The sequence below is a fragment of the Salminus brasiliensis genome, chromosome 10 (genome assembly GCF_030463535.1).
Source record: "Salminus brasiliensis chromosome 10, fSalBra1.hap2, whole genome shotgun sequence".
NCBI lineage: Eukaryota > Metazoa > Chordata > Actinopteri > Characiformes > Bryconidae > Salminus > Salminus brasiliensis.
The window spans coordinates 20,275,024-20,301,361 of NC_132887.1; the positions used below are offsets into that span (position 1 = coordinate 20,275,024).

A 26,338-nucleotide genomic window follows, 5' to 3' on the forward strand; every position below is an offset into this window, starting at 1 on the left:
TTTCTCAGTGCGCTAATAGAATAAGATAAATTCGCTACAAAAAAAATTGGAAAAAAAAAAACAGGAACCGAAGAAACAAAGCAAAAATAAGTCTTTTGTGAAGAATAAAAGACAGTTGTGAACCCTTAGACCAGAATACCAGAAGTCCAGAAGCCAGTAGTCCACACACAGTCCACAAGCTATCTCACCTGTCTCATCACACCTCCATCCCATACCAACACACTCTGCTCCCTGCACCTACTTACTGGAACTGTGACCTCTGCTCAGTCACACTGCACCCGCAGAGACTTCTCCCCACTCACACTACACTTGAATTGACATCTTATCCAGTGTCTTTATGTAAATAGTACTGTAAACATTTTAGATTATATATTAAACAGTGCAATGATGTAAATAGAGAGTGGGTATAGTGTGTGTATAGTATATGTATAGGGTAAGTTCATGTGTATATATTCTGTATTCTACTCTGTAAATATCTGTGTTTTTACTACCGTGAGGGACTATGCATCTATGCAAGTTTTTCACTCACTTTTACACCCGTCCAATGTGATGTGACAATAAATGTGATTTGATTTGATTTTATGCGATATTGAAGTACTGGAGAACAGCCTCATTAATGGCTTCAGTCTTGTCTTAGCCTCAGCATAATTTTGACTAATTATTATTCACTAAATGTCAGTTAGCGGAACGATAAGAGGTCAAGCTGCTAGTTTTTTTGTTTGTTTGTTTGTTTATTGCATATTGCATATTATTGCAATTTGGACCATCAATTACCCAACCCGTACATACTCTCCTCCCCATCGCACGCAATGCCCCCGACACTAGTGAGGGCGTCACATGCCCCCTCTAACACGTGTGCAGTTAAGCCGCTTATTTTTCATCACCAATGCAACATTACTGGGCAACCATACTCACTATCTTGAAGACACCAGCGACGGCCTGCACCACAGCGCACCCTGGAGAGAGCAAGGCCAAGGATCCTAGTGACACTGCTGGACCGCTCATGGCCCCAACAGGATTGCTAGTTTTATTTTTTAATTTGTTAATTTTATTTTTTTTCAAAACATCTTCAGTTTAGCAGACTCTGGAGTGGTGGTGCACTGTTCTACTGTGCAGCAACACCTGCACAGGCATTCCATTCATGGAAGAGTCTTCAAAAGAATATTTAATGAATATGTTTTATGCTTGAATGAGTAAAGGTGTGTTTGGAGAAAGAAATGTAAAATTTGTAAAATGTTTATCTGCTTCAGAGACCTCGATTCTATTGGCAGTACTTCTCGACATTGGCCAGTATTAGGTGCAACTTAAAGTAGCTGAATAGGAATGGGAATAGGTGTCCACACACATATGGATATATAGTGTATTTGAAATATTGACTAGATTTAGGGAATAGACATGGAATAGACTTTACTTACCAGTACATCACTGTTTACACGTTTATGCTGTAGCTCAGCTTAGTTTATATAGCCATAGCATTTACTGAGTATAACAGCACTCTTGCTTCTCCTATAAAAGTTGCCTTTCAGAGATGTGAGGTTTTGTTGTGACAGTGACATGATATGACCTAGCACAGGTTGAATTCACATTTGCTCCAGTTAATAATGCATAGTGGGGCCAGTAGGTTGTCTGGGAGCACTTTGTCAGACACTGCATTGTAATTCTTCTGCTCACTGTGAGCAAACACACAACGCCCCACCCCACCTCACCCCCCACACACACATACCCAGTACACGTCTCCTTCAAAGACCAGCTCTCTCCCCTGGTACTCAAACTAGAATACAGGTTCAAGATCAAGTTGCTTCTTTATTATTTGGGAGTATTTTTTTCTCTTTTTTGGGGGATGTTGGGGGAGGTTGTTCCGACCTTGCCGGCACTTTAGTTTCAAGGGGGCTGCGTAAAACAAACCCAAATGTCATACAGGCCGCCTGAAAAAAAGTATGACAAAAGTCGAATGTTAAATCTGTGAATCTGTGTCACACTGATGGAGTTTTACACGTCATGCCATTAACGGCCCTAAGACAGAAATAAACACTCCTTTTGGAATAAGAAGCTGCACAGCTGTGAAGCACCGCAGCAGGCTTGGCTTTTCATTTATTCCTTAGGGGAAAGAGAGAGAGAGAGAGAGAGAGAGAGAGAGAGAGAGAGAGAGAGAGAGAGCAACATGATCTTACAAAGGATCAAATGTGTAGGATAGAGTTAGGTTAATCTTGGGTTTAGGTGTAGATTAAGGTGTAGATTAAGATACGGTTTAGGTGTAGATTAGGATGTAGGTTACGTGTAGGTTTAGGTGTAGATTAAGGTGTAGGTTAAGTTACGTTTAGATGTAGACCAAGGTATAGGTTAAAGTTAGGTTTAGGTGTGAATTAAGGTGTAGATTAAGATAAGGTTTAGGTGTAGATTAAGGTGCAGGTTAAGATTAGGTTTGGGTGTAGATTAAGGTATAGGTTAAGGTTAGGTTTAGGTGTGAATTAAGGTGTAGGTTAGAGTTAGATTTAGATGTAGATTAAGGTGTAGGTTAGAGTTAGATTTAAATGGCGATTAAGGTGTAGGTTAGAGTTAGATTTAAATGTAGATTAAGGTGTAGGTTAGAGTTAGATTTAAATGTAGATTAAGGTGTAGATTAAGGTGTAGGTTAGAGTTAGATTTAAATGTAGATTAAGGTGTAGGTTAGAGTTAGATTTAAATGTAGATTAAGGTGTAGGTTAGAGTTAGATTTAGATGTAGATTAAGGTGTAGGTTAGAGTTAGATTTAAATGTAGATTAAGGTGTAGGTTAGAGTTAGATTTAAATGTAGATTAAGGTGTAGGTTAGAGTTAGATTTAAATGTAGATTAAGGTGTAGGTTAGAGTTAGATTTAAATGTAGATTAAGGTGTAGGTTAGAGTTAGATTTAGATGTAGATTAAGGTGTAGGTTAGAGTTAGATTTAAATGTAGATTAAGGTGTAGGTTATAGTTAGATTTAGATGTACATTAAGGTTAGGTTTTGATATAGGTTAAGAATAAGGGTTAAGGGTTAAGGGTTAAGGTCAGGTTTAGGTGTAGATTAAGATGTAGGTCACTATGATCACATTCTCTTTCTCTTGTGATTTGTCTGGTAGTTTTCTTGTGAGTGGAACTGACTCAGTTGTATGGGAACTAACACATGCCCAGTGTAGTGGGCCTCACTGTCACTGCATGACCTTTAAAAACAAACCAATATAACCTCATATATAATTCATTAACCATATATACATAGTTTCATATTATATATGAGTGAGAGAGAAGGAGAGAGAATCAGATTGTGAGGTGGAAAGCAAAAGAGAGACTGAGAAGACTGAGACAGAGCAGAAAATAGGATGGGAAGTAAGGAAAAGAGAGAGAGAGAGAGAGAGAGAGAGAGAGAGAGAGAGAGAGGCACATTCCGAGCTCACCACAGGAAATCAATTTATTTGAGCGGGGCAGTCCAGCTAAAATAGGCAACAGTAACAATACCGTGAATTAATTGGCAGGGTTTTGGGAGAGGGAGAACTCCTGAGAGAGCCAAACTTTCTTCAAGATCTTGTTTTGGTGTTTTGAGTTATTAGTCTTGTCGAGCTGTCACGTTTTTTCATGCCTCCCATTTTTCCCCTTCTTCTCCTGCTTGTTTCCCGCCTTTTTTCTTCTTGTCTTCCACGTTCGGTTGCCAGAAATCAACTGTCGCTCGATCACTCGCGGATCTTATGAATCTGCAGCAGTCAAAGCCTCATTTCACAGGGAATGATGATACATTGTGCTGGGGGAAGGAGGAGGGAGCTTTAGATAATAAGTGTTGTGTCACACTTCACTGAGTTATGACTAGTCTCCTGAACGGCTGTGGGAGACAGTGGGAGACCGTGGGGGGAGATTGATGCAGGGTGTGGCGTGGGCAGGTTTTAATGAGATCTCGCTGTGTGTTTAAATATTTAACAATTCCTGGTGTCGCGTCTCCATGCGGTACAGTTTCAGTCCAAATCCAAGAAGCTGCCGTGGCGGCCGCATTGCTTTACGGCCTGATCGGTTCATTTGATAATAACACAGAGTGCGTGCATTCAAAACAATGACAATGAGGCGTCTAATACAGGTGGGAAGAAAGACCTCAGTGTTTACAGGGCCCATATTTAAACCTGTATTGCAGACCCCCTGTGCCATTGTTGTAACACGTTCTTAGATTTACTCTTACACCCACTCACACACACAAAATACACAGAGAGTGCAATCATCCTCATTTCTCATTTTCTGTGAAATATAGAGTAGATAATGAGAGACATGAAGATGAATTACATAAATTCATGTTTTCTTCAAGATATTCACAAATAGTCACCGTGGTTACGGCCTGTGAAGTGACTTTGTCTTTGACTATATGCTTAAAATATGTATATTGTTATATTGTAGTTTTTTATGTATGTTATTTCTCATTCATTAGACCATGTGACTATTACACTATGTGTTTACAGAAAAAAGAATGGTTTGGCAAAATCACACGTTCGCACAATTTCCACTTACCCTAAATGTAGTCAATCAGCCAAGCCATGATTAATGGCCAAATGTGCAGTGGAGCTACTGTGCAGTGCAACTACTAGCCTAGCATCGCTAACAAACACTTAAAGTCGCCCAAAAAATGATTTTGCCCAATGCCTTTTTCATAAGGAACCATCCAGGTCTTCAGAAAGGTTGCATAGACATGTTTAGACAGCACTTTTCTAGAAGTTTAACTTCTAGGGTTTGTTAGCTGTGTCAGCTGGGTGTAAAATGGTGAGGTTAGGTGGGTGGAAGGTTAGTAGGTAAGTGGAAGATTTTGTAAATTCTTTTTTTTTGTCAACCCAGCTAGCAGAGAACATTTTAAAAGGTTCCATGAAGATTAGCCTGTCATGTTATAGAAATACTGTACCAGGGACGTGTGACATGATAATGGTTTGCATTACAACCTTATGAGAATGTTTCTTACACAACATTCCAGTTAGACAAAAATTAACATTATAGAAACCTTTCCCATTAGTACCTTTCTCAACAGAATGCAGTACATAAAATACAATACAATAAAAATACTGATCAAATGTATTACACTGAAAATCACACTGATAAATAATATTTAATATGTAAAGTGTCATAAATCATTTTCCAATTGAAGAATTGGAGCATTTATTTAAACATGGAATTGTATATTTACACTGAGTTTACACTGAATCACTGCTTACATGATTAACATGCATTGCTTAACATATGCCAGCCAAATATGAAAAGCACATATTCGTTTGTGAGAGTAAATGAAATAATTAAGGAACATTTAGAATGTTCCAGACCTTTACGCAGCGTTCTATTAACCAAACATTCCTTTAACATCCAGCTTGGCACAACGGTAAAAGTTTTCAGACCTCTCTATTAATTACAGTTAGGCTTAAGTTGAAACTAATAACTGCAACATACAACGTAAAGAATGTTGCACAGATGATTTACAAGCTTCAGATGTCTACGTTTAAGAGTAGAGTTAAACCCATCTTTGGGAGGTAAATGCACACCACCATTAGCTTGGCTAGCATATTACTGCAAATATCTAGCAATTGGCATGTTCACAGTGGCAATTGGAAAAACAAAGGTTTACAAAGACGTACGCTGGCAAGATTATATCTGACCCCTCTCACCCTGTGCTTCACCTCTTCCAACCACGTCCTTCTGGCAAAAAACTCAAAAGCCAGACTATCAAAGGCAGCCCAAGTAGGCACACTAACCAGACGTGGGCTAATTGTTATGATGATGACACCTAGAAGTAATGAACAGGAATATGGAATGAATTGACTACAACATCAAGTAACAATGTTAATATCATAAGGTTTTAATGGGTTTCCTGTCAAGGTACAAATACATCTCTGGATCTGACAAATAACACACAACATTATATATCCAGATGTTTGTGGACAACCCTTCTAGTGAATGGCTTCTTAGAGTTGCACCCGATTGCTGGCACAGATGTAGAAATGCTCACAAACAGCCTGTCTAGTCCCTGTAGAAAAGTATTGCCAATAGAACATGACTCTCTGGAGCAGGTAAACACACCTAGATGGGTGTAAAGTCCATCAGCATTGAGCTGTGGAGCAGCTCTCCACAGTCATCTGGAATGATGGATGGTGCTCCATCCAATACTTTTTGGAATGAGGAGTTGGGGATGAGGTGGGGTGCACCTCACTAACGGTCTTGTTGCTAAATGCAATCAAATCCTCACAGCAATGCTCCAAAATCTAGTAGGAAGCCTTGCTTGGAAAGTGGAGACTCCAGCAGGAGCATATGCCTTTTTTGATTTCAGAAGAAACAATGAATAAGCATGTGTCCCAATACTTTTGTCATAAAGTGTATTTTGAAATTAAAATTGAAAACTGGAATATTTTAGTCAAAAAAACTAAATATATGATGGTCTTAAATGTAATTAATGTCAGTAGTTGCTGTTTTTGGTCAGAAATTAACGCAGTAAATGAAACCTATTCACAGATGTTACACTGAAACACGGTGCTGCCTGCAGAGGCCCCTGAGGGGCTTAAAAGTTTAAAGAGCCATCCACTAAAAAGCTAAGCTAAGTTGAAAAGAATTCTAAAGAAAGCTTTCCAGAAAGAAACAGTCTTAACTTTTTCTCAGGACAGTGATGCCGTAGCCGCTCCTGCCCTGCAGAACAGCTGGAGAGGAGAGCAGATCTGTAGGAACAGTGAGCATCTGAGACAGGGAATTCCCCCCTATCACACACACACACACAGGCACCCCTCTCCAACCTTCTGTGGTCACTCCTGTCCTCTCATACCAGCCAACTCTACAACCCTCAGCCCATTCTCTTCCATCCCCCACTCCTCCATATATCTCCAGTTGGCAGCTCCTCCTAGTGCTCGTGGTGGGGCACATCCATGCCAGGCCTCCAAGCCCCTCCTGTACAACCACTCCATTGCTCGCGCCACACCCCACCCATTATTCATGCTCCCAAGGATAGCTTCCATTTGATCTATTACTTAGGAGTGCCACCGTCAACTGCTGCGCGGCCGCCTCCGTGCTGCATCTTTAATTATGGCCAGTGTGTTTTTGTTATGGTGATAAAATATTGAACGGGCTGAAGAGGAGGACAGTGCCTTTCACCCCCCCCCCCCCCCCTCCCTGGACCTGGCGCATTCAGACCAGCTGTTTCATATTTCACAAGGCCCACGTGACCAGATGTGTGTTGCAATAGTCACTGCAGGTCAAACTGGTCAGCCATGCGGGTATTTATGATTACAGGGAAAGTCTCTGCTCATGAATAGTGGATGTGTTGATCATAGGCTACTTTCTAGCATCTGGGTCATAATTCCTTTGCCTTAAAGTGATAGAACCACAATAACAAAAACAGTTATGTCCAGCAGACATGTTTGGTGTCCGATGCATTCATATTACTTAACAACTTGACTTGGTTTTATGTAGGAATGTCCCGATCAGGTTATTTTAGCCAATCCAATTCGAGTCAGCCATTACTGATCTGATCTTTGTGTTTGTATAAATAATACAGTCACTCAGTTTAAATCTGATCACAGTAAAATCACAATTTTTTTTGTGGTAACAGTTTCTAATGAGACATTTTGGACTGATTTACTTAGTACTTGAAGGAGCACCTATCATTCCAGAGAACACAGTACCTGTTGGGGCGCTTTTTACCCCTCTAGTCCATGCCTGGCATTTGGCATGGTGGCAATAGGTTCATGTTTACCTGCCTCAGCGAGTCCTATTGTATCGGCAGTACTTCTATATGAATATGGTCTTTCTTTTTGTTCTACTGGCTATCAATGTTAGTCCCTCTCAACTTATTAGAACAAATGCTCCTTTGACTACATTAGCCTCACAACATCAGTGCAAAATTAAAGACTTGGGCACCAACCATGTCTTGGCTGATTGAGTACATGTGTGTTAAAGGGAAGAATTACTGTTTGCTACATTATCAGTTGAGAATAGATATAGTATATCACCAAATGTCTTTTAAAAAGCACTTTAAGGAGCCCCATAAAACTCTAGGGTTCTTAAAATAATGTATTTAAGGCCTGGAGGCCCTTCCAGGAAGCCCCAAAGCTGCTTGATTCAAAGCTCATTCAAAGAAAATGGTTTATCCAGAATACCTACAGCTAAAGTCTGGTGCCTGATGGAACCTAGTGAGGCTTTGTCTTTGACTGCTGAATTGCCTTTAAGACTGATATATGTAAATAAGCTCTGTTCTGATTGGCTGTCTTGTATTGTGGCTCTTTCACAAAGCTGTCCTGACTGAAGCACTCCTATCCTTATAACTTCAGTGGGGCTCAGCGGTTAGAGTGCCGGGATATCGATAACAGGGTTGTGGGTTCGATTCCCGGGCTCAGCAAGCTGCCACTGTTGGGCCCTTGAGCAAGGCCCTTTACCCTTTCTGCTTCCCGGGCACTGGAGTTGGCTGCCCACCGCTCTGTGTGTGTACTCACTGCCCCTAACACACACGTTGTACCCCATGCGTATTTTACAGCGGGCAGCTTTTGAACTGTGCATACCTGCGGGTACAGTACTGCAAAAAAGTAAGAAATTGGTATTAGACTGGACTGTGGAAAGTCTGGGTTGCTACTGACTCCTGAACCTAAAACATTGGGTTCTCTGCGGGAATTACTGTAAATAGTTGGAAAATTGGTCAGCATGGCATTCTGCCTCTTGGGGACTTCTCTGCTGTATGTGTGTGTGAGACAGAGAGGGAGAGAGGGAGAGAGATTAGATCAAAGAATCTCAGGAATCCAAGCTAAAGTCATGCCAATCCCTCCTCACATTCATAGCATTATGACCAGTGGGGTCGTTACCAACTGCTACCACAGAGGAAAAAGTAGAGGTGTAATATATTAAAAGAACGACTGCATTTGCGCTAAAGGAGCAGTTTGGGTAATTGGCTGAGGGAAGTGTGTGATTGTGCAGTGGCGTGGAAAGCAGGCTGGTAGTGATCTAGAGGAGTCCATTAATTGCTATATGAATGCTCCTCTCTCATCACCACTCTACTGCTGCCTCAAAGAGAGAGAGAGAGAGAGAGAGAGAGAGAGACACGGTCACTCTGTCTTCCCCAGCCCACATCCGCGCCAAGCTCATAACGACTAAAACCTCTAATTAATCTTGCTATCATGGGGTAACTATAGCACTCACTGTATAAATGAGTTATGGGCCTAACTGTATGTGTGTGTGTGTAAGAGTACCAGAGTGTGGGCACTCTTAACAGATAACACTTAAATACCGTTGAACCGTGAAAGGGAATTTTCCACTTTTCACGAGCAAACGCGTAAATATGTCACTCATTCACAACAAATTTACAAAGTTGTCAGTGAATATAGGCATGAGACACAAATCTCAGAAAGCATGTTTGAAGCCTGGAGTGGAAAGTGTAGCGTGTGTCATGCAGCGTGAGGCAATAAAATGACTTCCCTATAGCATCCCATTTTATTAATGCTCAAATGAAATCCTTATAACAGGAGGAATTTCCTGGCCTATAAGGTCCTGATAGCTCTTAATGTGGAGCGTTTCTCTCTCTCTCTCTCTCCTAGGACTGACCAACAATAGGCCCTTGTGCTGAAATCTAATTGAAGTGATTGATGAATTCGCCAAGCCCTTTCGGTTCAGTTCCTGTGCTCCGGCGTGGGGGAATAACATAACACAGAGCGAATGGAACATGCTAAGCTGTAGCCCCGTATATGGGAGTTGACGGCTAGCCACAGCATTCATAATAACTTTCCCCCCTCGTGTCATCAGCGCTACTCTGTGGGAAGTGAACAGGTTGTGACATGTCCAGATATGGGTTTTGATACTCGCTGGCCGTAAGCCATCAGCCTCCTGGGCGGCCAATGCACTCCAAGACCTGGGACTTTTTCAGTGGGGCCCTGTTTCTCAAAGCAGGCAGATTTCTAACACTATACTGGCATCTAGTGGAGCAGGGCGGTACTGCAGCCTCTAGGCCAAACCAACAGTAAGGGTGTTTACAAGTGGCATTTGTTTCTAATTAAACCCAGCACTTGTTGGAGCACTTGGTCTGGGGAGGGGCTGGCGTCCACAGCGACGCAGGCAGGGTTCTGGATCCGCTTGTAAGCTTCGTCCACCCTGGAAGTCAAGGAGATTAAAGTCAGTAGAGGCGACATGCACTGGCATGCCAAGAACGCTGGCTGGCAAAAGTTTGAGGTCATCCCGTCTTCTTATTACATTTTAATTTGCTCCTAAAGGGTTTTTTGAGCTGCTTTCTTAATACTGCAGGGACTGCCCTCTCAAGTATCTTCCTTTGTAGGAAAAGTAGATTTAGCCTGAATAATGACTTGACAGTTTTCCAAGCAATTGCTAAAAGCACATGGTTAAAAGAGGTGAATGGCTGGAGTGCCGACATCACAACAAGTGGAAAGATGTGGTATGGCATTATTCCTGAGGTAGAACTGACTCACATAACACTGTTAATATTTACAGAGTTAATTATTACTGTGAAACTGGTCTTGTAAATCAGCTGATAATGCGTTCACAATGACTGCTTATCATGTCCGCCAACTTGCTTTCTAAGCATGTGCCTCTGAACAAAGTCCAGGTCTGATGACCATGCTGATATACCAGTTTAACATGAAACATAAAGTCGAAATGAAAGTTAACTGTTAACTTTCATTTCACCCTTAATCCAACCTAAATCAGGTACAAGATACTCTGACAGTTTCATGTCAATAGTACCTTTAGAAATAGATTTACTTAGAAAGTTGGTGACATGTTTATATATATATATATATATATATATATATATATATATAGAGAGAGAGAGAGAGAGAGAGAGCGAGGGGGGGGAGATGAGGGGTATTTACATTTTATACATATAAAAGTTTAATATATATTCTATTATTTTGTATATGAAACAATAGAATATATACAGATAATAATTTTAGTCATACTTTCAGGCTGTATTATTTAATTATTCCATTATCATTTTACTTAACAAACTATCCTTAAAGCAGATGAAATTAACTGTTAACTTTCATTTCACCCTCAATCCAACCTAAATCAGGTACCAGATACTCTGACAGTTTAATGTCAGCAGCACCTTTAGAAATAGATTTATTTGAATAGAATTTTGAAAAAATTCAATACTTATTTCACCCGCTGTAAATACATATACACACACACATATAATATTATCATTATATGTATATATATTCAGGATCTATCCTTCAATTATTTAATTATCATTTTACTTAACAAACGATCCTTAAAGCAGATGAAATTTCAGTTCCTGTGCAAATAGATGCTGGGTGTTCTACCATACAGTGGTGGTTCAGCGGTTAGAGCGATGGGCTATCAATAACAGGGTTGTGGGTTTGATTCCTGGGCTCGGCAAGCTGCCACTGTTGGGACCTTTACCCTCTCTGCTCCCTGGGTGCTGGAGTTGGCTGCCCACCGCTCTGGGTGTGTGTGTACTCACTGCCCCTAGTTCACTAGTGTATGTGTGTGTGTTCACTACCACATATGGGTTAAATGCGGAGGACACATTTCACTGTACAGTGACAAATACTTGCACCTTTACCATAATGGCAATTCTTTGACCTGCTACTCTTTCATTTATAACTCAAGCTGTACTTTTACTTCTGCTTGAGTCTGCTTGAGAAACAACTCACTTTACTTGAGTAGAGTACTCAAGTAAAGTGAACCTGAATTGGGAACCACTATAATCAGCGAACTTACATTTTACAGCCCTCTGTGCCCTAGAGCCAGAGGCTGGACCTGGACCAGAGGTTTTACGCCAATGCCAGCCCCCTAGCACCATCCACCAACACTGAGCATTAACAATTCTGATGTGTTTTACCGGATTACTATGGATACTCACTCAATTTCTTATGAATTGTTTATGAAGCACAGTACATGAAATCTGAAGGCCGTCTTTGTGGAATGAAGGGGTTTACGTACTTCTGGCGGAACAGGTCGTTGACCTCTAGCTGGGTCTCCTCTTCAGTTTGCCCCAGGCCTCTGCCCTGAAGCCTCCGTAGCCGTTCATGAGGGCTGACGGTCAAAAGCAGGACCAGCTTTGGCCGGAGCAGGTCAGAGGGCCACACATAGACCTCTGAGCCCAGAGCAGGCAGCTTCTCTATTGGTCCGCTCACAGCAGTGGCTATAGCATACGCTGCAGTACTGTGCCAATATCTGAGCGAGAAAGAATAGGGTTCCATATTATCCTCAATTCATCTATACACAACATACTCGTAATGGATAAAGGGGTCTTTGGATTGACTGTAAATCTATGTAGGGCCTTTAAAAAAAAAAAAAAACATTCCACTATCATTATGAGTCAAAAGAAACATTTGCATTAAATTGTACGTAACATACATCATACACCTATATGTCATGACTTCATTTTAGTACACTTGCAGTGTTTTACACTGTGTGTACATTTCATGATGAATGGACCAATAAAAATTGTTCAAAATTATAAAAAAAAGCTTCAAGTTTTAATATATATTTGGGTTATAGGCCTTTTTTATTTTAAGGTTAGATTTAGGGGGTAGGCCCTCTAAGTTTCAGTTTGTCTTTGTGAAAGGACTAGGTAGTCCAGAACTAGGCTTAATCCCTGTCTGGAAAATCAACCCATAAATTTTAAAGATACATTGAGGCAAGTTTAAGGTTAACCTGAGGCCTTTTAAAGTTGCATTTAGGATTGATGCCTTTTACATTTAAGGTCAAATCTAGACCAGCATTCAGAATTCTCTGTAGTCCAAGTCTATGCTTAATCCCTGTCTGAGAAACTGTTACATCTCTCTCTCTCTCTCTCTCTCTCTCTCTCTCACTGGTTCTCTAAACCTCTGACGTTTCTTTTCTCTTTACATTCTCACACAAGCCCTCACATCAGCTTATCATTTCTTTAGGGTTGTTTACAGACAGTACAGTTTCAAACCTGTCCACAATTACAGGTCTCTGCGACGATTCTCTGGCTATCTGGGCGGCAGTGATGTAGTTTCCCAGGGCATAGAAGGCCCTGCGTATGAGCGGAGGCTCAGAGTCAAAGCGTTGTCTGAAGGGGGCCAGGCACTGAGGAGGAGATTTCAGCAGAGTGGCTCCCAGAGCCTGCTGCAGGCTTTCAGTCAGGGTGGTTTTACCTGAACAGAAAGGGGTCAGATAAAGCAGGTGGGCAGTCAGGCGAGCTGACAGGTAGCTGTTATATAGTTATGCAAAACAACCGCTGCCATGGATTACAGGACACAAACGGAGCATTGTCTAACACTGGAAGAGATGGCTGGACTTGATGTAATGTATGAAGAGGCTAACTAGCACACAGCTACAAATGTATGGCATTATTTACTATATTATATATCAATATATATAATAAACAAACCAACAAAAAAAACCAAATGTAAATATTATTCTTGTTATTATATAAATGAATAAATAACACAAGATTCCTTTTTAACCTTATGAAATCAAACAGATTTGGACATATTTTGTGACTGTAAATCAAGTAGCTGTCAAATTTGACATTGTCTTTCTATATGCCAATCTTGTATAAACAGTGAAGAGAAACAGTGGCTTAAAGGTTGCTCATCACCTGTAGCATCCAGTCCCTCTATCACGATGACCGGAAACCCTTCATCTTGGCTGCAGGCCTCCAGCTGTTTGTTGACAATCTCCAGCACTTCCTTTGATTCTGGGATGATGTCCCTGCACTGCGAAAGCCAGAAGGAAGTACAACACATGACTGAACCTGCTCAAATCAAGACCTGCTCACTAGCTAGGGTATTATGTCCTCTGTGGTTCCCCTGGGAGCCAGTTGCTTCTTCAGGTTGTCTGTGTAGGTTTTCAGTCATCCAGGTCATTGAACTGTCTAGCAGCACTAGCAGAGTGGACTTATGGTTTAATCTTGAACACGTTCCTCCACTCATCCAAGAGGATTTATCTGTTCAACAAGCTGATACTAGGATGACATTCCAGCACAGAGGAAGCCAGAAGTATGGCCATATCCTCGTTAATGGTCCATAGTCTTGAAGATGTTTCCATAACGTGCCAGAAAAAGTCTTCAGGACGATGGACGGTTAACGACAGTCCATTCATACTGCAGTTCTACCAGACAATCCCACAAGTTCTTTCTCACACTTGTGGAACATCCAGACACAAAGAAAGGAACTAAACAGGGTTTCCTAAATGTATATAAGCACTGAGAAGAGCTTAGATAATACGTGGCACACATAGGAAATTGACCTCCACCCATAACCCATCCTTGCAGTGAACTAGGGATGAGCGGTATCCACTTTTTTCATACCATCCTACCATCTTAAACTATTATGGCGATATCGATTACTTCAATTACTTTCTTGCGTCTATAGATAAAGATTCTACATTTAAAACATCCACCCAAACATTCGTACATCTGCTCTTACCATTTTGTGGAAGAGCAGAACACAAAATTTGTCGCCCTGAGAAATGGGTCGGTTATGCAGGACCGATGAAGGTGAAGCAGCTGGATGCTAGTGAGGCTCTTAGTTAAATTAGCTCTTAGGCTAACGTCTTACCAGATAGGCTCACAAACACCCAACGTGTCCGCTTCACTGGACCTTAACCAAATTTCTCCACCACAAGATGGTAAGACTGGATGTATGGACGCTCGGGTGGATGTTTTTGCTTCTTCTCTGGATGTGGTGTGGACCTGGAGGCACCTTACCCTGTCCAGTTTAGTGCTTTTCCTGCTCCCAACACACCTGATTAAACTAATCAGCTCATTGACAGGTCCTTTCAGAACGACAGGGGTGTGGTAAAGCAGGGAATCCACTAAAAAGTGCAGGGCAGTGTGCCTCCAGGACCAGGGACCGGGTGCAAGAAACACTGCTGTAAAAAACGTAAAATAGCCTGATTGAAAGTTAGATTAGCACAGCAAGCCACTCTATGGTCCTTTATGATCAGTGTCCACAGCAGTAGCCTACTTCAGACTGCATTATGATACAGCTTTGAACCATTAGAAACTAAATGACCGGAAATTTGAACACAAAGGCAGAAAAAGGCTTCCATGCAATCTTAACCTGCATTATATTAAATCTGAAAAATGTATCAAATCGAGTCTCAGACTAAGTGAACACTGTGCACACTTTTAAATCAATCATTCAATCAACGTTAAACCATCAGGCTGACCATAACTAATGTTAATCTACTGAGAATCAGGAGAGAGAAGCTGGTTAGCATTGGTTTAATTAGTTAACAGCATGATAACATTCAGTTTACCAAAGACTCTAATTGAGCGAATGATGCTATAAGGACAGAAAGCTGAAATTAACGGTCTGTAGCCCACTCGCTAAGCTAGACTTTGCTTAGATAGCTCGACTGCAAATCCACCAAGTATCAGACAGCTCAGTGCAGGTGCTGTTGACTAACTATCAAGAGTATTAACACACAGACAGTGTCCTAAGCTCCTAAACCACGTGCGTTTAGAAGATTAAGCCTCGTACCTCAGAGGCTTAAGAGGCACATCTTGCAGACTGGTCCATCTGGGTTTGCTCGATCTGCCTTTTATGCGAATTCAGTGCGCCGCTAAACTCGCAACTATGGTGGGCCTATTTTTCTCCCACCTGCTTTCAGAGCGTGACATCAGCAATCAGTGCGGTGATGCCGATAATGAGCTCAACATCGCGGCACGCATCACAAAACCGTGCTATTGTGGTCATATGACATATGGTCACAGCCCTACAGTGAACACACACATGCACCCTCTAGTAAGCACACGTGCCAGGAACGGTGGCCAGCCCTACCTGTGGTGCCCAGAAAGCAGTTGGGGATAAGGTTCCTTGCTTAAGGGCACTTCAGTCCTGTCCTGTCAGTTCAGTGGATCAAGCTGGAGACCTTCTGTCTCAAGGCCTCCTCTCTAACCTCCAGCCATTACATGAAAGGTTTTAAGAAATGAACAAACAAGCCTCATTGTGCCCCATTAACATGTGCCTTTACCTCTTGAAGAACCTGGTAAGCATCCTCCAGCCGGTAGAACACGTCCGAGTTGACAATGTTCAATGTTGCCAGGTTGTCCTGGGGGGCTGGAACTGGCTTGACGTAAAACCTCTGGTTCTGTTCTGACTCTGTCTCTGTGGTGGGACTCCTCCACAGCTCCTGGCACCAGTACTGCCCCCCACCACTCTCCTCACGTTGGTACGAGAACACGGTCACCGAGTGGCTCTGCTTAAGCTGGCTTAGCACCCGCTCTGCGGAGCTCGTGGCAGACTCGTCCCGCAGGAAGAAGCCCCGGATGACAGAGTCTTTCACACCGGGCAGGAAAGAGGTCAGCGGTAGGACTCGGCATTCGGGCGGCAGACACGACTTCAGCGCGTTCACGAGCTCGGCGTGACTCCGCGCTCTCTGCACTCTGCCGCCGCCGTGAACGTGCAGAGAGAAGAGGCGCGCGCTCCCGAAAGCGCAGGACAGCGCTTCTGTATAGGAAGGGGACGAGGGAGGGGAGAGCTCCGCGCTCAGACTGAACCACAGCGGCTCCGCGCGCGCCTCCACTTCCAGCAAGAAGAGCCGCGAGCAGCCGCGCGCAAACCGCCACACAGACATGCTCACCAACACAGCGAGAGCAGAGCCTCCGCTCGCTCTGTACACACACACACACACACACACACGCGCGCGCGATTACACTCTTATTACAGAGAAACGAAACTGACTGAGAAAACGAAACTAAAGAGCAGCTGAGCGGCACGTGACCACAACACCGCCCCGTAGCAGAAATAAATAAATAAATAAATAAATAAATAAATAAATAAATAAATAAATGAGGACGCACACGAATAAACAAACAGTGGAAATGTATGAAATAAACAAAAACAAAGGAACAAGGCCGTACATAAAGAGTGAGAGAGAGGGGATACACTAAATGGACAAAAGTATCGGGACACCTGCTCATTTATCGTTACTTCTGAAATCAATAAATGAGCAGTTGTCCCGATACACTAAATGGACAAAAGTATCGGGACACCTGCTATTCCAACATAAGTAATCAACTCTTTTTTTTCATTCCCATTGATTTCAGAAGTAACAATAAATGAGCAGTTGTCCCGATACACTAAATGGACAAAAGTATCGGGACACCTGCTCATTTATCGTTACTTCTGAAATTAATTTGAATTAAAAAAAAAAATTGGAATAGCTATCCCTACTGTCCAGTGAAGGTTTTGTACTCTGGTGTTAGTGAGATCAGGATGCTGGATGATCACCACCCCACCTCATCCCTAACTCCCTAACTCCTCCCAAAAGTATTGGATGGAGCACCATCCATCATTCAGCTCAGTACTGGAGACTTTATACCCTTTAGCCCACGCCTGCCAATAGGTGCATGTTTATCTGGTCCAGTGAGCCCTATTCTATTGGCAAAACGTCCCTAAAGGGACTTGACAAGCTGTGTGTGTGTGTGTGTGTGTATTTGCACATCTGTGTCAGCAATGGGTGCAACTTAAAGTAGCTGAATGCATTCATTAAAAGGAGTGTCCACAAATATTTGGACATACAGTAACAGGCAGGTCGAAAACTTGATCTTTATCTGAGCAGCTCCTTGAATTCTCCGGCACTGACTAATGTGACCCTGATCACTTCTCTTTGTTTCATTTCTGGACTAAAACACTGGTGTATGGGGGGGAGGGGGTGTTTTTGGTGTGTGTGTGTGTGTGTGTGTTGCTACGAGGCGGTATGAACAGGCTTAGTAGTGCTACGGCAGCTTCTGTGAAATGACCCTACAGCTCCACCTGTTTCGGTTTCCATTCTCCGTCCAGCCTCACCCCGCTCATCCGCCTTATATAAACAGAGAGGCGAGCGCGCTCCTCTGCACTCTCTCTCATTCACACATACGCGCGCAGTCAGTCAGTCAGCATGCTGTTCTCTAATCAAGTGGCTCTAGTCAGGCTGCTCCTGCAGCTCTGCATCACCAACCTGCATGCACTTCTTTCTGCTCTACTCAAACGGATGACCGTATGGCTGGGAGGGCGACCCAGGCAGTGTCAACTGACCCCGAGAGAGCAGCCCAGAGAGTCCAGAGCGGGGAAGAGGGGTCCAGACAGAGTTCAGGTCCCAACTCCTAGAAGTGTGAACTACCACTTCACTCGCCAGTGCAACTACAAATGCGGCTTCTGCTTCCACACGGCCAAGACATCGTTCGTTTTACCCATTGAAGAGGCGAAGAGGGGACTGTTGCTCCTGAAGGAAGCAGGTGAGCATAGAGACCTAGTACTGGACCTAGTACTAGCTACTGCTGAGAAACCCAGCGCAAGACTAGCTAGTGCTGGTAGATACTTTCAGGTGGTTATAGCTGGTCTTTGATGGCCAGGGTGGTTGGGCACATGGTCTTCCAGGCAAGAACACATCCAGCTTAGCATTTGGCAGCATAGGGTATAAGGTTTCATGTGAGTTTTAGGGACTAGTATGACCAAGCTTATTAATCAGCATGACCAACCTGACCAAGCTGGTAGTCAAGCTGGTCATACTGGACTTTGTTTTAGCATTATTTAATTGCATTGCACATTTTATTGCAGGAGATTAGAGTAGCATATTATATTTAAATAGATAAATAGACCATAACATTAGTACCAACGTCAAAAAAACACTGATTATCTTCTTCTACAGTGGCATCTGTCAAGAGTTAGATAGATTAGGCAGCAAGTGAACAGTCCGTTCTCGAAGTTCATGTGTTAAAAGCAGATAAATGGGCAAGTGGAAGAATCTGAGCCACTTTGACAAAGACCAAACTGTGACCAGCAAACATCAGGTGGTCAGTACCTACTAAAAGTGCTCCAAAAGGGGTCAACCTGTAAACCAGCAACGGGGTCATGGGCACCTATGGCTCACTGCTGTGATCTATAGAGGCCCCAACTTACAACTTACAGGATGTAAAGGATCTGCTGCTAATGTCTTGGGGTCAGATACTACAGGACACTATGAGAGGTATTGGAGAGTCCAAGCCTTGAATTGTTAGATCTGTTATGGCAGCACAAGGGGGGCCTACTCAATATTAGGCAGGTGGTATTAATGTTATGGCTGATTGGTGTGTACTTCATTATTACATAGTTGATTATTATTACAAATTTAATAAATCTTCTGCATATTGAAAAAGATAAGTATTAAATATTAAAGCATTAAATGTGCCACAATTTTTGTAAATGCAAATGCATTTTCTCAATAATAATAATAATAATAATAATAATAATGATAATAATAATAATAATAATAATACTTTTATTAGGCATGGAGAAAATCAATTTCTCCGGTGGGGAGCCTTTCCTACAACAGAAAGGTGTATTCCTGGGAGAAATGGTGCGATACTGCAAGCAAGAGCTTCAGCTGCCCAGCGTCAGCATCGTCAGCAACGGCAGCATGATAAAGGAGAAGTGGTTCCAGAACTACGGTGAGCTGCGCTGGAGGGAACAGCAGGGGGAAGCAGCGGCGCATTAATCAGCCTCTCCTCCTCTTTGCAGTTTACACTCAGTTTACATAACTCATGTGTAAAGTCAATGGGCAGTATTTCCATGTTTAGTCATGTAGGCCTACAACAGCATTTGTAGACCTAAGTGAAACCATTACAGTAGAGCATAATACTATCAAAACTATCTGTGACTTTTGCAGGAGAGTATTTGGACATTCTGGCAATATCCTGCGACAGTTTCGATGAGGAGACCAACAAAGCCATCGGCCGAGCTCAGGGCAAGAAAAGCCACTTGGACAACCTGCAGAAAGTGCGGAGCTGGTGCAGAGAATACAAGGTGGCCTTCAAAATCAACTCGGTGATCAACACCTTCAACGTACATGAAGACATGACTGAGGACATCACTGCCCTTAATCCTGTGCGCTGGAAGGTTAGGGCTCTGCATTTCATACAGTATACACTCAATTTGGCAGTATGCAGGTTTTACCTTTTTTTACAGTGTTATAAGCTGTATTTTTCTTCTGAGCTGTTGGTGTGTGGCTGATGGGTCAGGGTCAGGTAAATAAATATTAATAGATGGATATTAAGCGCTAACTTAGCAGGTAAACCAGGCAAACTTGGTAAGACCTTATATCACTGCTCTTTTTTCATTATTTGGTAGAACCCAGTGCTACTGTTGGGATATTCTTATAACTCAGCATCTGTATAGTAATCCAGTGCTGCACTGTTGAAATGACCCAAATACAGTTGTTTTTAACCTTACATTCTTTTTGTCAGCGAATGCAGATGTTCTATAGGACTGTGGGTGTGTTGTGTTAATGTGTTCTGCTGGTTCTATGTTTTAGGTGTTCCAGTGTCTGCTGATTGAGGGTGAGAACACAGGGGGAGACAGCCTTCGGGAGGCGGAAAAATTTGTCATCACTGATCAGGAATTCCAGGACTTCCTGGACCGACACCAGAGCATGGAGTGCCTGGTCCCAGAGTCTAATCAAAAAGTAAAATACATTTTTTAAAATTCAGGCATTAGTACATGCATGCTGTTACATGGCAACATGTAAAATTCATTATTTGGATTTGCTACTATGTTACTAGCCGTGTTACATATAAAAACAAACTGACATCATGACCCATCATTCCTGTCACCACTACTTTAAAGAAATCAGGGCTGGGTGCCCTGAAAGCATCTCTGCACAAAGCTAACACTTGAATGGTCGAGCGAACCTCACAGTAAACACACACTCTTCCAGTTAAGATGATCTGAACACTAAGATGCATTTAATCATTTCATACCAGACCGCTATAATTTAGTGAATTATGTAGCAATTCTGAAAAATGTTCATTCAAGGCTAAATTAATGATTTTTTCTTTTTTCAGATGAGAGACTCCTACTTGATTTTGGATGAATATGTAAGTGCTATTCAAATATCCATTCCTTCTTTAAGTTTACCCAGTGCTATTCATAAAGCATTATGGCATCATATCAGGTTTTGCAGACATTATTCGGTATCTCACCGTAACAGTGGTATGACATCTGATTGTTGACATCGCTGACCGTTGATCTATGTCTTTGCAGATGCGGTTTCTGGATTGTCGAGCAGGAAGGAAAGACCCATCTAAGTCCATTCTGGATGTTGGGGTGGAGGAGGCCATTCAGTTCAGTGGATTCGATGAGAAGATGTTCCTGAAAAGAGGAGGCAAATACGTTTGGAGCAAAGCGGATATGAAGCTAGAATGGTGATCTTCAGTGTGTGTGCTGTCTCTTGGCATTAAATTCCATTTTGTTACCTGTTGTTAAAGATGGTGACAGTTACCACATTATGTACACGATATTTTTAATTTTTTTAATTCAATTGAAATGTATTTAGTTTTATAATTGTTTGGATTTGTGTGTATTTTTTTCTGAATTCATTGCTTTATTGTAGCAGCAATACCCATTACCTTGCATAAACGATGCACGTTTTCTATACACTTTGCACACATTAACAGCATTATGCACAAAAGATGTATATTTTTGATAACAGAAATATTAGAGTTCTATTAGAGTGCTAACAATGTAATATTATGTGACTGAATGAAACTGTTCAGTGGCTGTTTGTATGGTATATGAAGGTTACATGGCATATTCATTAATATATATATATATATATATATATATATATATATATATATATATATATATATATATACAAATATATTTTAAAAGGTTTTTGGTTGGTCTGGTCTGGACATTCCTATAGCATTTTTATTTATTTTTACCTTTCTTATTTGGTAGGCATTTTTTGCATGCAAGTATTGCATGTTTATCATTTGATTATTTGTAAATACAGAAAATATTGCATTCTAAGGGTAAATAAATGCTCAAATTCTTACGTTTGGAAAATGTTTTATGACACATGCATTAAATATTATATAACACTGTGATTATATGTCCATTTTCTCTGTTTTATTTAATTGTATTTATTGTATTTGAAGTTGTGAAGACTGATGTGTAAGAAACGTTGTAATAACGTTGTGACGCACTGCTCTGAGTTGTGATTAATCAACGTAGAACAGTGTGACCTGTGTTATTAAACATTTTGAATGTTTGTACTAAAGTGTGAGAAGAGCATTTAAATAAATAAATAAAAGTGTTGAAATCAGTTGCCTAAATATGCCTTTTAAGTTGATCTGATCTGGTTTTAAGTGTGTACAATGGGGTGGAAAATATAGGTAATTGCACTGTGTTCCTGTATTTAAACAACTTCAATTACGAAAGCATACCTTTATTTCTTAAACTTTTAAAAACTCCTCAAGAATCCTTTTTTTACTTTTATATTGAATGGTTTTTTAAAATATGCATTTTCATTTACAGGATTTGCCATTTAAGTGCCCAGATCTTTTTTATTATTTTTAGAAACATTTAATCATGCAGCATTTGCTTATTGTAAAGCCTAATAAATATGTACTTTACTAAGAATAATGTAATATGCATAAAATATAATATAAAAAAGTATAATATGAACATATTCATATTTGTGCAAGAGGTTGTTATTAGTCACCATACTACAAACATGGCCCGCACTGTTAAGGAAGGATTTGCTGGTGTTTGCTGGTGAAATCTATTCCTCCCTTCAGCTGTGCAGTATTTCCAGTGCCACTGGCAGCAGCACAACACCAAAGCATGATAGAGCCACCCCCATGCTTCACAGTTGGGAAGGTGTTCTTCTCTAAGTGTATATTTGCTGATTGTGCCCTAAGGGTGCTGAATTAACTAGTTCACAGCTCTTGTTTCCAAAGCTCACCTGTGCGGAAAAAAAAGGCACCATTATTGATGCATTAGTCACCGCACGCAGAATTGGCCAACTCTGCTAAAATACATGCACAATGGGCAATATCGAGGTCACAGAAAAGACAGGCCAAGCATGGTGCACTATTTGACTGTGCAGCGTTGCTTGCTCTAAACTCTTAAGTCATGTTCTGTAGCACTTCAAATGTTGATTTTTTTAATGACAAAGTCACAGTTTCAGTTCCCTTCTTATGACTTATGAGTTTTGAGCAAGCAACGCCGCACAGTGGAATAGTGCACCACGCTAGGCCTGTCTTGTCAGTGACCAGTGCATGCATTTCAGCAGGGACGTTGGCTAATTCTTAGTGCGCGCGGTGACCAATGCATCAGTAACGGCGCCTTTATTCGCACAGAGCGGACTGCGACAGGTAGCGGTGTGAACCGTGGATTTACCGCCAAAGTTTAGCAATAGTAGAGCGGAATACAGTTTTGCTGCTGCTGCTGCTGATGTAGTCTTTCACACGTTTATTAAGGCGATACGCGAACACTTCCTACTTATATTACAGCGCAATATAAGCTGAAACCGTTGCGCCTCGCGCCGCCTGTGCGCTGCGTCCGATGTAAACAATGAGGCTCGGATGAAGTTCCGGACTGTCGTGCACGCCGCGCCTGACCTCGCGTACTGCTGCAGAAATAATTCCCTAGAAAATATGTTGTTTCCCCCCCAAATACTGCATAATTCCCGTCGGAAACTTTGCAAGAGTGAGTCCAAACAGACTTGGCTTGGGAACATTTTGGCTTTAAGCCAAATGGGCGATGTTGAGCCCATTAACGAGATCGACACTTAAAAACTGTAGTTTTATTTAATTTTATTTTTTATTTATTTGGGCTATTTATTAGATGTGTACGAATATTTGTAAGACTATAAAAAAAATCCATTGCTATTCATTTTATTAATATCATAATTACATCAGTGGCATAAAATTGACGATATTATCGTTTATCGCAGTTATGTCTGGGGCAATTTCTCGTCTAGCAAATAATTCGTGACATGCAGGCCAAAGTAAAACTGTAAATGTTCATAAAGCTACTTTCATTTTAGACTTCGGTCACAGCACTGCTTTAATCTCTTTTATTAAAAAGAAGCAACGAAATGCGATAATACGATTTTTAAACTATACAACAAGCTTCCTATAATAATACATAATATTATATAATAATACAAATAATGTAACCATAAAAAAAACACCCAATTAATAGGCTTAGCTTTGAGGTCTCACCGTTGACTTTCCTAAAGACCCCCTTGAAGAACTAGCTAGTAGCTCCATTTTTTCAGGGCGTACCGTTCCTTGACCCTCTCTCCACTCCTGCTCACACACAGGCCATATGAGCACACCAGTGCGACAGACTGCCAGGACATATGTTGCGTCTAGCCAAAACCCGTGATGTAACCTCCTTGCTGGAAAAAGCCGTTAAGTAATGTCGCCTTTTATCCGATGAGTGGAGCTGTTCGTTCAGTTTGCTGAGTCGCTCCGCTTAAAGCCCTGAAGTAGGAAACGCTCAGACAAATGGCGTCTTCACAACAAATCGGACTAATCAGCTGATTCTTCAAACACTACACGGAGACCCGAGGTAAATAAAGCCCTTCGTGGCAGCCTGATCATGGCGAAGCTCTGTTCCTCAGCTCGGATTTAAGCTTATCTGTGCTGTGACAGGCACGAAGCTTTGACACAGGTATGTGTTTTATTAATTTTTTTTTTTTCTGGGGCGTTAAAAATATCCGCTGTGCGGCTCCTCCGCTCCACCAGCACAGCACAGCCCAGCACAGCACAGCCTGCTAGTAGCAGCAGCAGCAGCAGCGCAGCAGCAGCAGCAGCAGCAGCCGCCAGCTAGGTGGGCTTTACCCTTGCTAGAGATTACTAGATGACAGTGTTATGGTAGCGAGGTGTGTTTTGCAGCCAGTACAGTGTACAGCCAGTGTGCTTCCAGCCCCGTTAGCCGGAGCTCGTCAGTAACGCTGCTGCTGTCAGGCTGCTTTCTTCTCTAACGGATCCGTGTAGCTGAGGCTGAAGTGTTGTTTACGCTCGGCTGTGCTTTTTTCTTTTTTACCCTACAGGTCGTATTTCAGATGGGCTCCGTGAGGTCAGGACCTGCCAAGGCGGACAATGCCTATCCGCAAGCTGTGCGACGTTTGTTTGGTGAACTGTAGATAGCTACCTCCATCGTACTGGTATAGCGGTCTAGCTGGCTACTGCACTGTAGCTTACCCAAGCTGCTCTTAACTGGCTTAGCTCCAGTTCCTTTGGCAATAATCTGAGGGGCTACGGACTGCACACACACACACACACACAGCCGGGTTGTAGCTCGGGAAGTTCTGGCAAACTCACACCACTTCTTTGAACGTAAGGTGAGTAACCTTAGGTTTGTTAAATGCTTGTTTTTGTAGTATTATACGCTGCTGTAACACCACGAAGGACTGACTGGCAGTGCAGTGTGGGCTGCTGCTGCTGGTGTTGTTGTTGCTCTGTGCTTCCATGTCTTACTAAAACTGCTGAAGATCTTCTTTTCTTTTTCTTTTTCTTTTCTTTTTTTGGCAGTAAAAGCTCTTGATCGTGGTTCTAAGAGAGGGGAAAGGTTTTGGCTGCTGAAGTAACCATGACTGGAGGGCTTTTTTGTGTGGGGATGTATGTTCCTGGGTCTGTTCTGTAGACCGGGGGGTGCATCAGGAGCAGACCTTCTTATACAACACATGTGCTGAATTGCTGAGTACTACAGCTGAGCTGTGTCTAGCCCACACTTCAGCGCTCTACGGTTATACATTTGCATTTTAATCTTCCAGGCTGGTACATGCTATCGCTTGCTGGACAAGCCACAGCATGCTATACCTCTCCATGTGCCTGTAGCTGGTAAGTGGCCCTGGAAATGGTATGGTATCCATTGCTGTTTCACATGTTGTTGATAATAGTAAAATAGATTTTTTTTCAAAATTGAGAAAAGTATTGGGACAGGAGAAAGAAGTTCATGCTGCTTTTGTTGGAGTAACTGTCTCTACTGTCCCGAGAAGAAGGCCTTCTACTAGATTTGGAGCATAGCTGTGAGGATCTGGTTTCATTCACTGGCAGTTAAACTAGAGTTAAAGAGGCTCGGATGTTGGATGATCATCATCATCATCATCATCATCACCACCACCACCACCACTTACCCCAACTCCCCAACTCATCCCAAAAGTATAGGATGGTGCACCATCCATCATCCAGAGAACACGGTTCCACTGCTCCACAGCTCAGTGCTCCAGAGGGTCCTGATCTGTTGGCAGTACATCTCTACAGGGACTAGACAAACTGTGTGTGTGTGTGTGTGTGCGTGCGCGCATGCATTTGCACCTCTGTGCCAGCAACTGAATGTATTCATTAGAAGAGGTGTCCACTAACACATTATGTCCATATGTTTGTGGACAACCCTTCTAACCCCTTTCTCAAACATATAATTAAATAACATAAGTTTTCTATTGAACGCCAGACCCCCTGAATGACTTTGCTTACATAACAACCGTCAGATTATATTTTTCGTGGACAAAAAGCCAGTAGAATTAATCATTAAGCTCTCCTCGGCCTTTGCGGTTGCAGAGCTCAGGTGTGATGTGTGCTAACTGTACTCTGCCTCCTAATGCATGTTGAAAAGCCTTGTATGCG

General features: G+C 42.0%; 3 protein-coding genes across 4 annotated transcripts in view; 2 read left to right on the forward strand and 1 right to left on the reverse strand.

Annotated features, from left to right (window-relative positions):
* Positions 1–9,418: 9,418 nt before the first annotated feature.
* cmpk2 (cytidine monophosphate (UMP-CMP) kinase 2, mitochondrial) lies at positions 9,419–16,608 on the reverse strand. The gene is made up of 5 exons (XM_072689640.1): positions 15,928–16,608; positions 13,547–13,664; positions 12,899–13,100; positions 11,917–12,150; positions 9,419–10,086 (listed from the first exon to the last, which is right to left on the reverse strand). Exons 1-5 carry the CDS (start codon positions 16,528–16,530, stop codon positions 9,966–9,968), a joined length of 1,278 nt encoding a protein of 425 aa, XP_072545741.1. The 5' UTR covers positions 16,531–16,608; the 3' UTR covers positions 9,419–9,965.
* Positions 16,609–17,810: 1,202 nt separating this feature from the next.
* On the forward strand, positions 17,811–22,017 carry rsad2 (radical S-adenosyl methionine domain containing 2). The gene is made up of 6 exons (XM_072690462.1): positions 17,811–18,172; positions 19,202–19,363; positions 19,582–19,811; positions 20,227–20,376; positions 20,756–20,788; positions 20,955–22,017. Exons 1-6 carry the CDS (start codon positions 17,836–17,838, stop codon positions 21,117–21,119), a joined length of 1,077 nt encoding a protein of 358 aa, XP_072546563.1. The 5' UTR covers positions 17,811–17,835; the 3' UTR covers positions 21,120–22,017.
* A 2,207-nt stretch (positions 22,018–24,224) lies between these two features.
* Positions 24,225–26,338, forward strand: part of rnf144aa (ring finger protein 144aa) — a 45,923-nt gene continuing 43,809 nt past the window's right edge. Inside the window, exons 1-2 of one of the 2 annotated variants that reach the window (XM_072689641.1) lie at positions 24,225–24,380; positions 24,763–25,053. The gene's annotated coding sequence lies outside the window, so the exon portion shown is untranslated. Of the gene's footprint in view, positions 24,381–24,471; positions 24,540–24,762; positions 25,054–26,338 lie in introns of those variants that run through there. The other variant, XM_072689642.1, reaches the window with a different exon arrangement.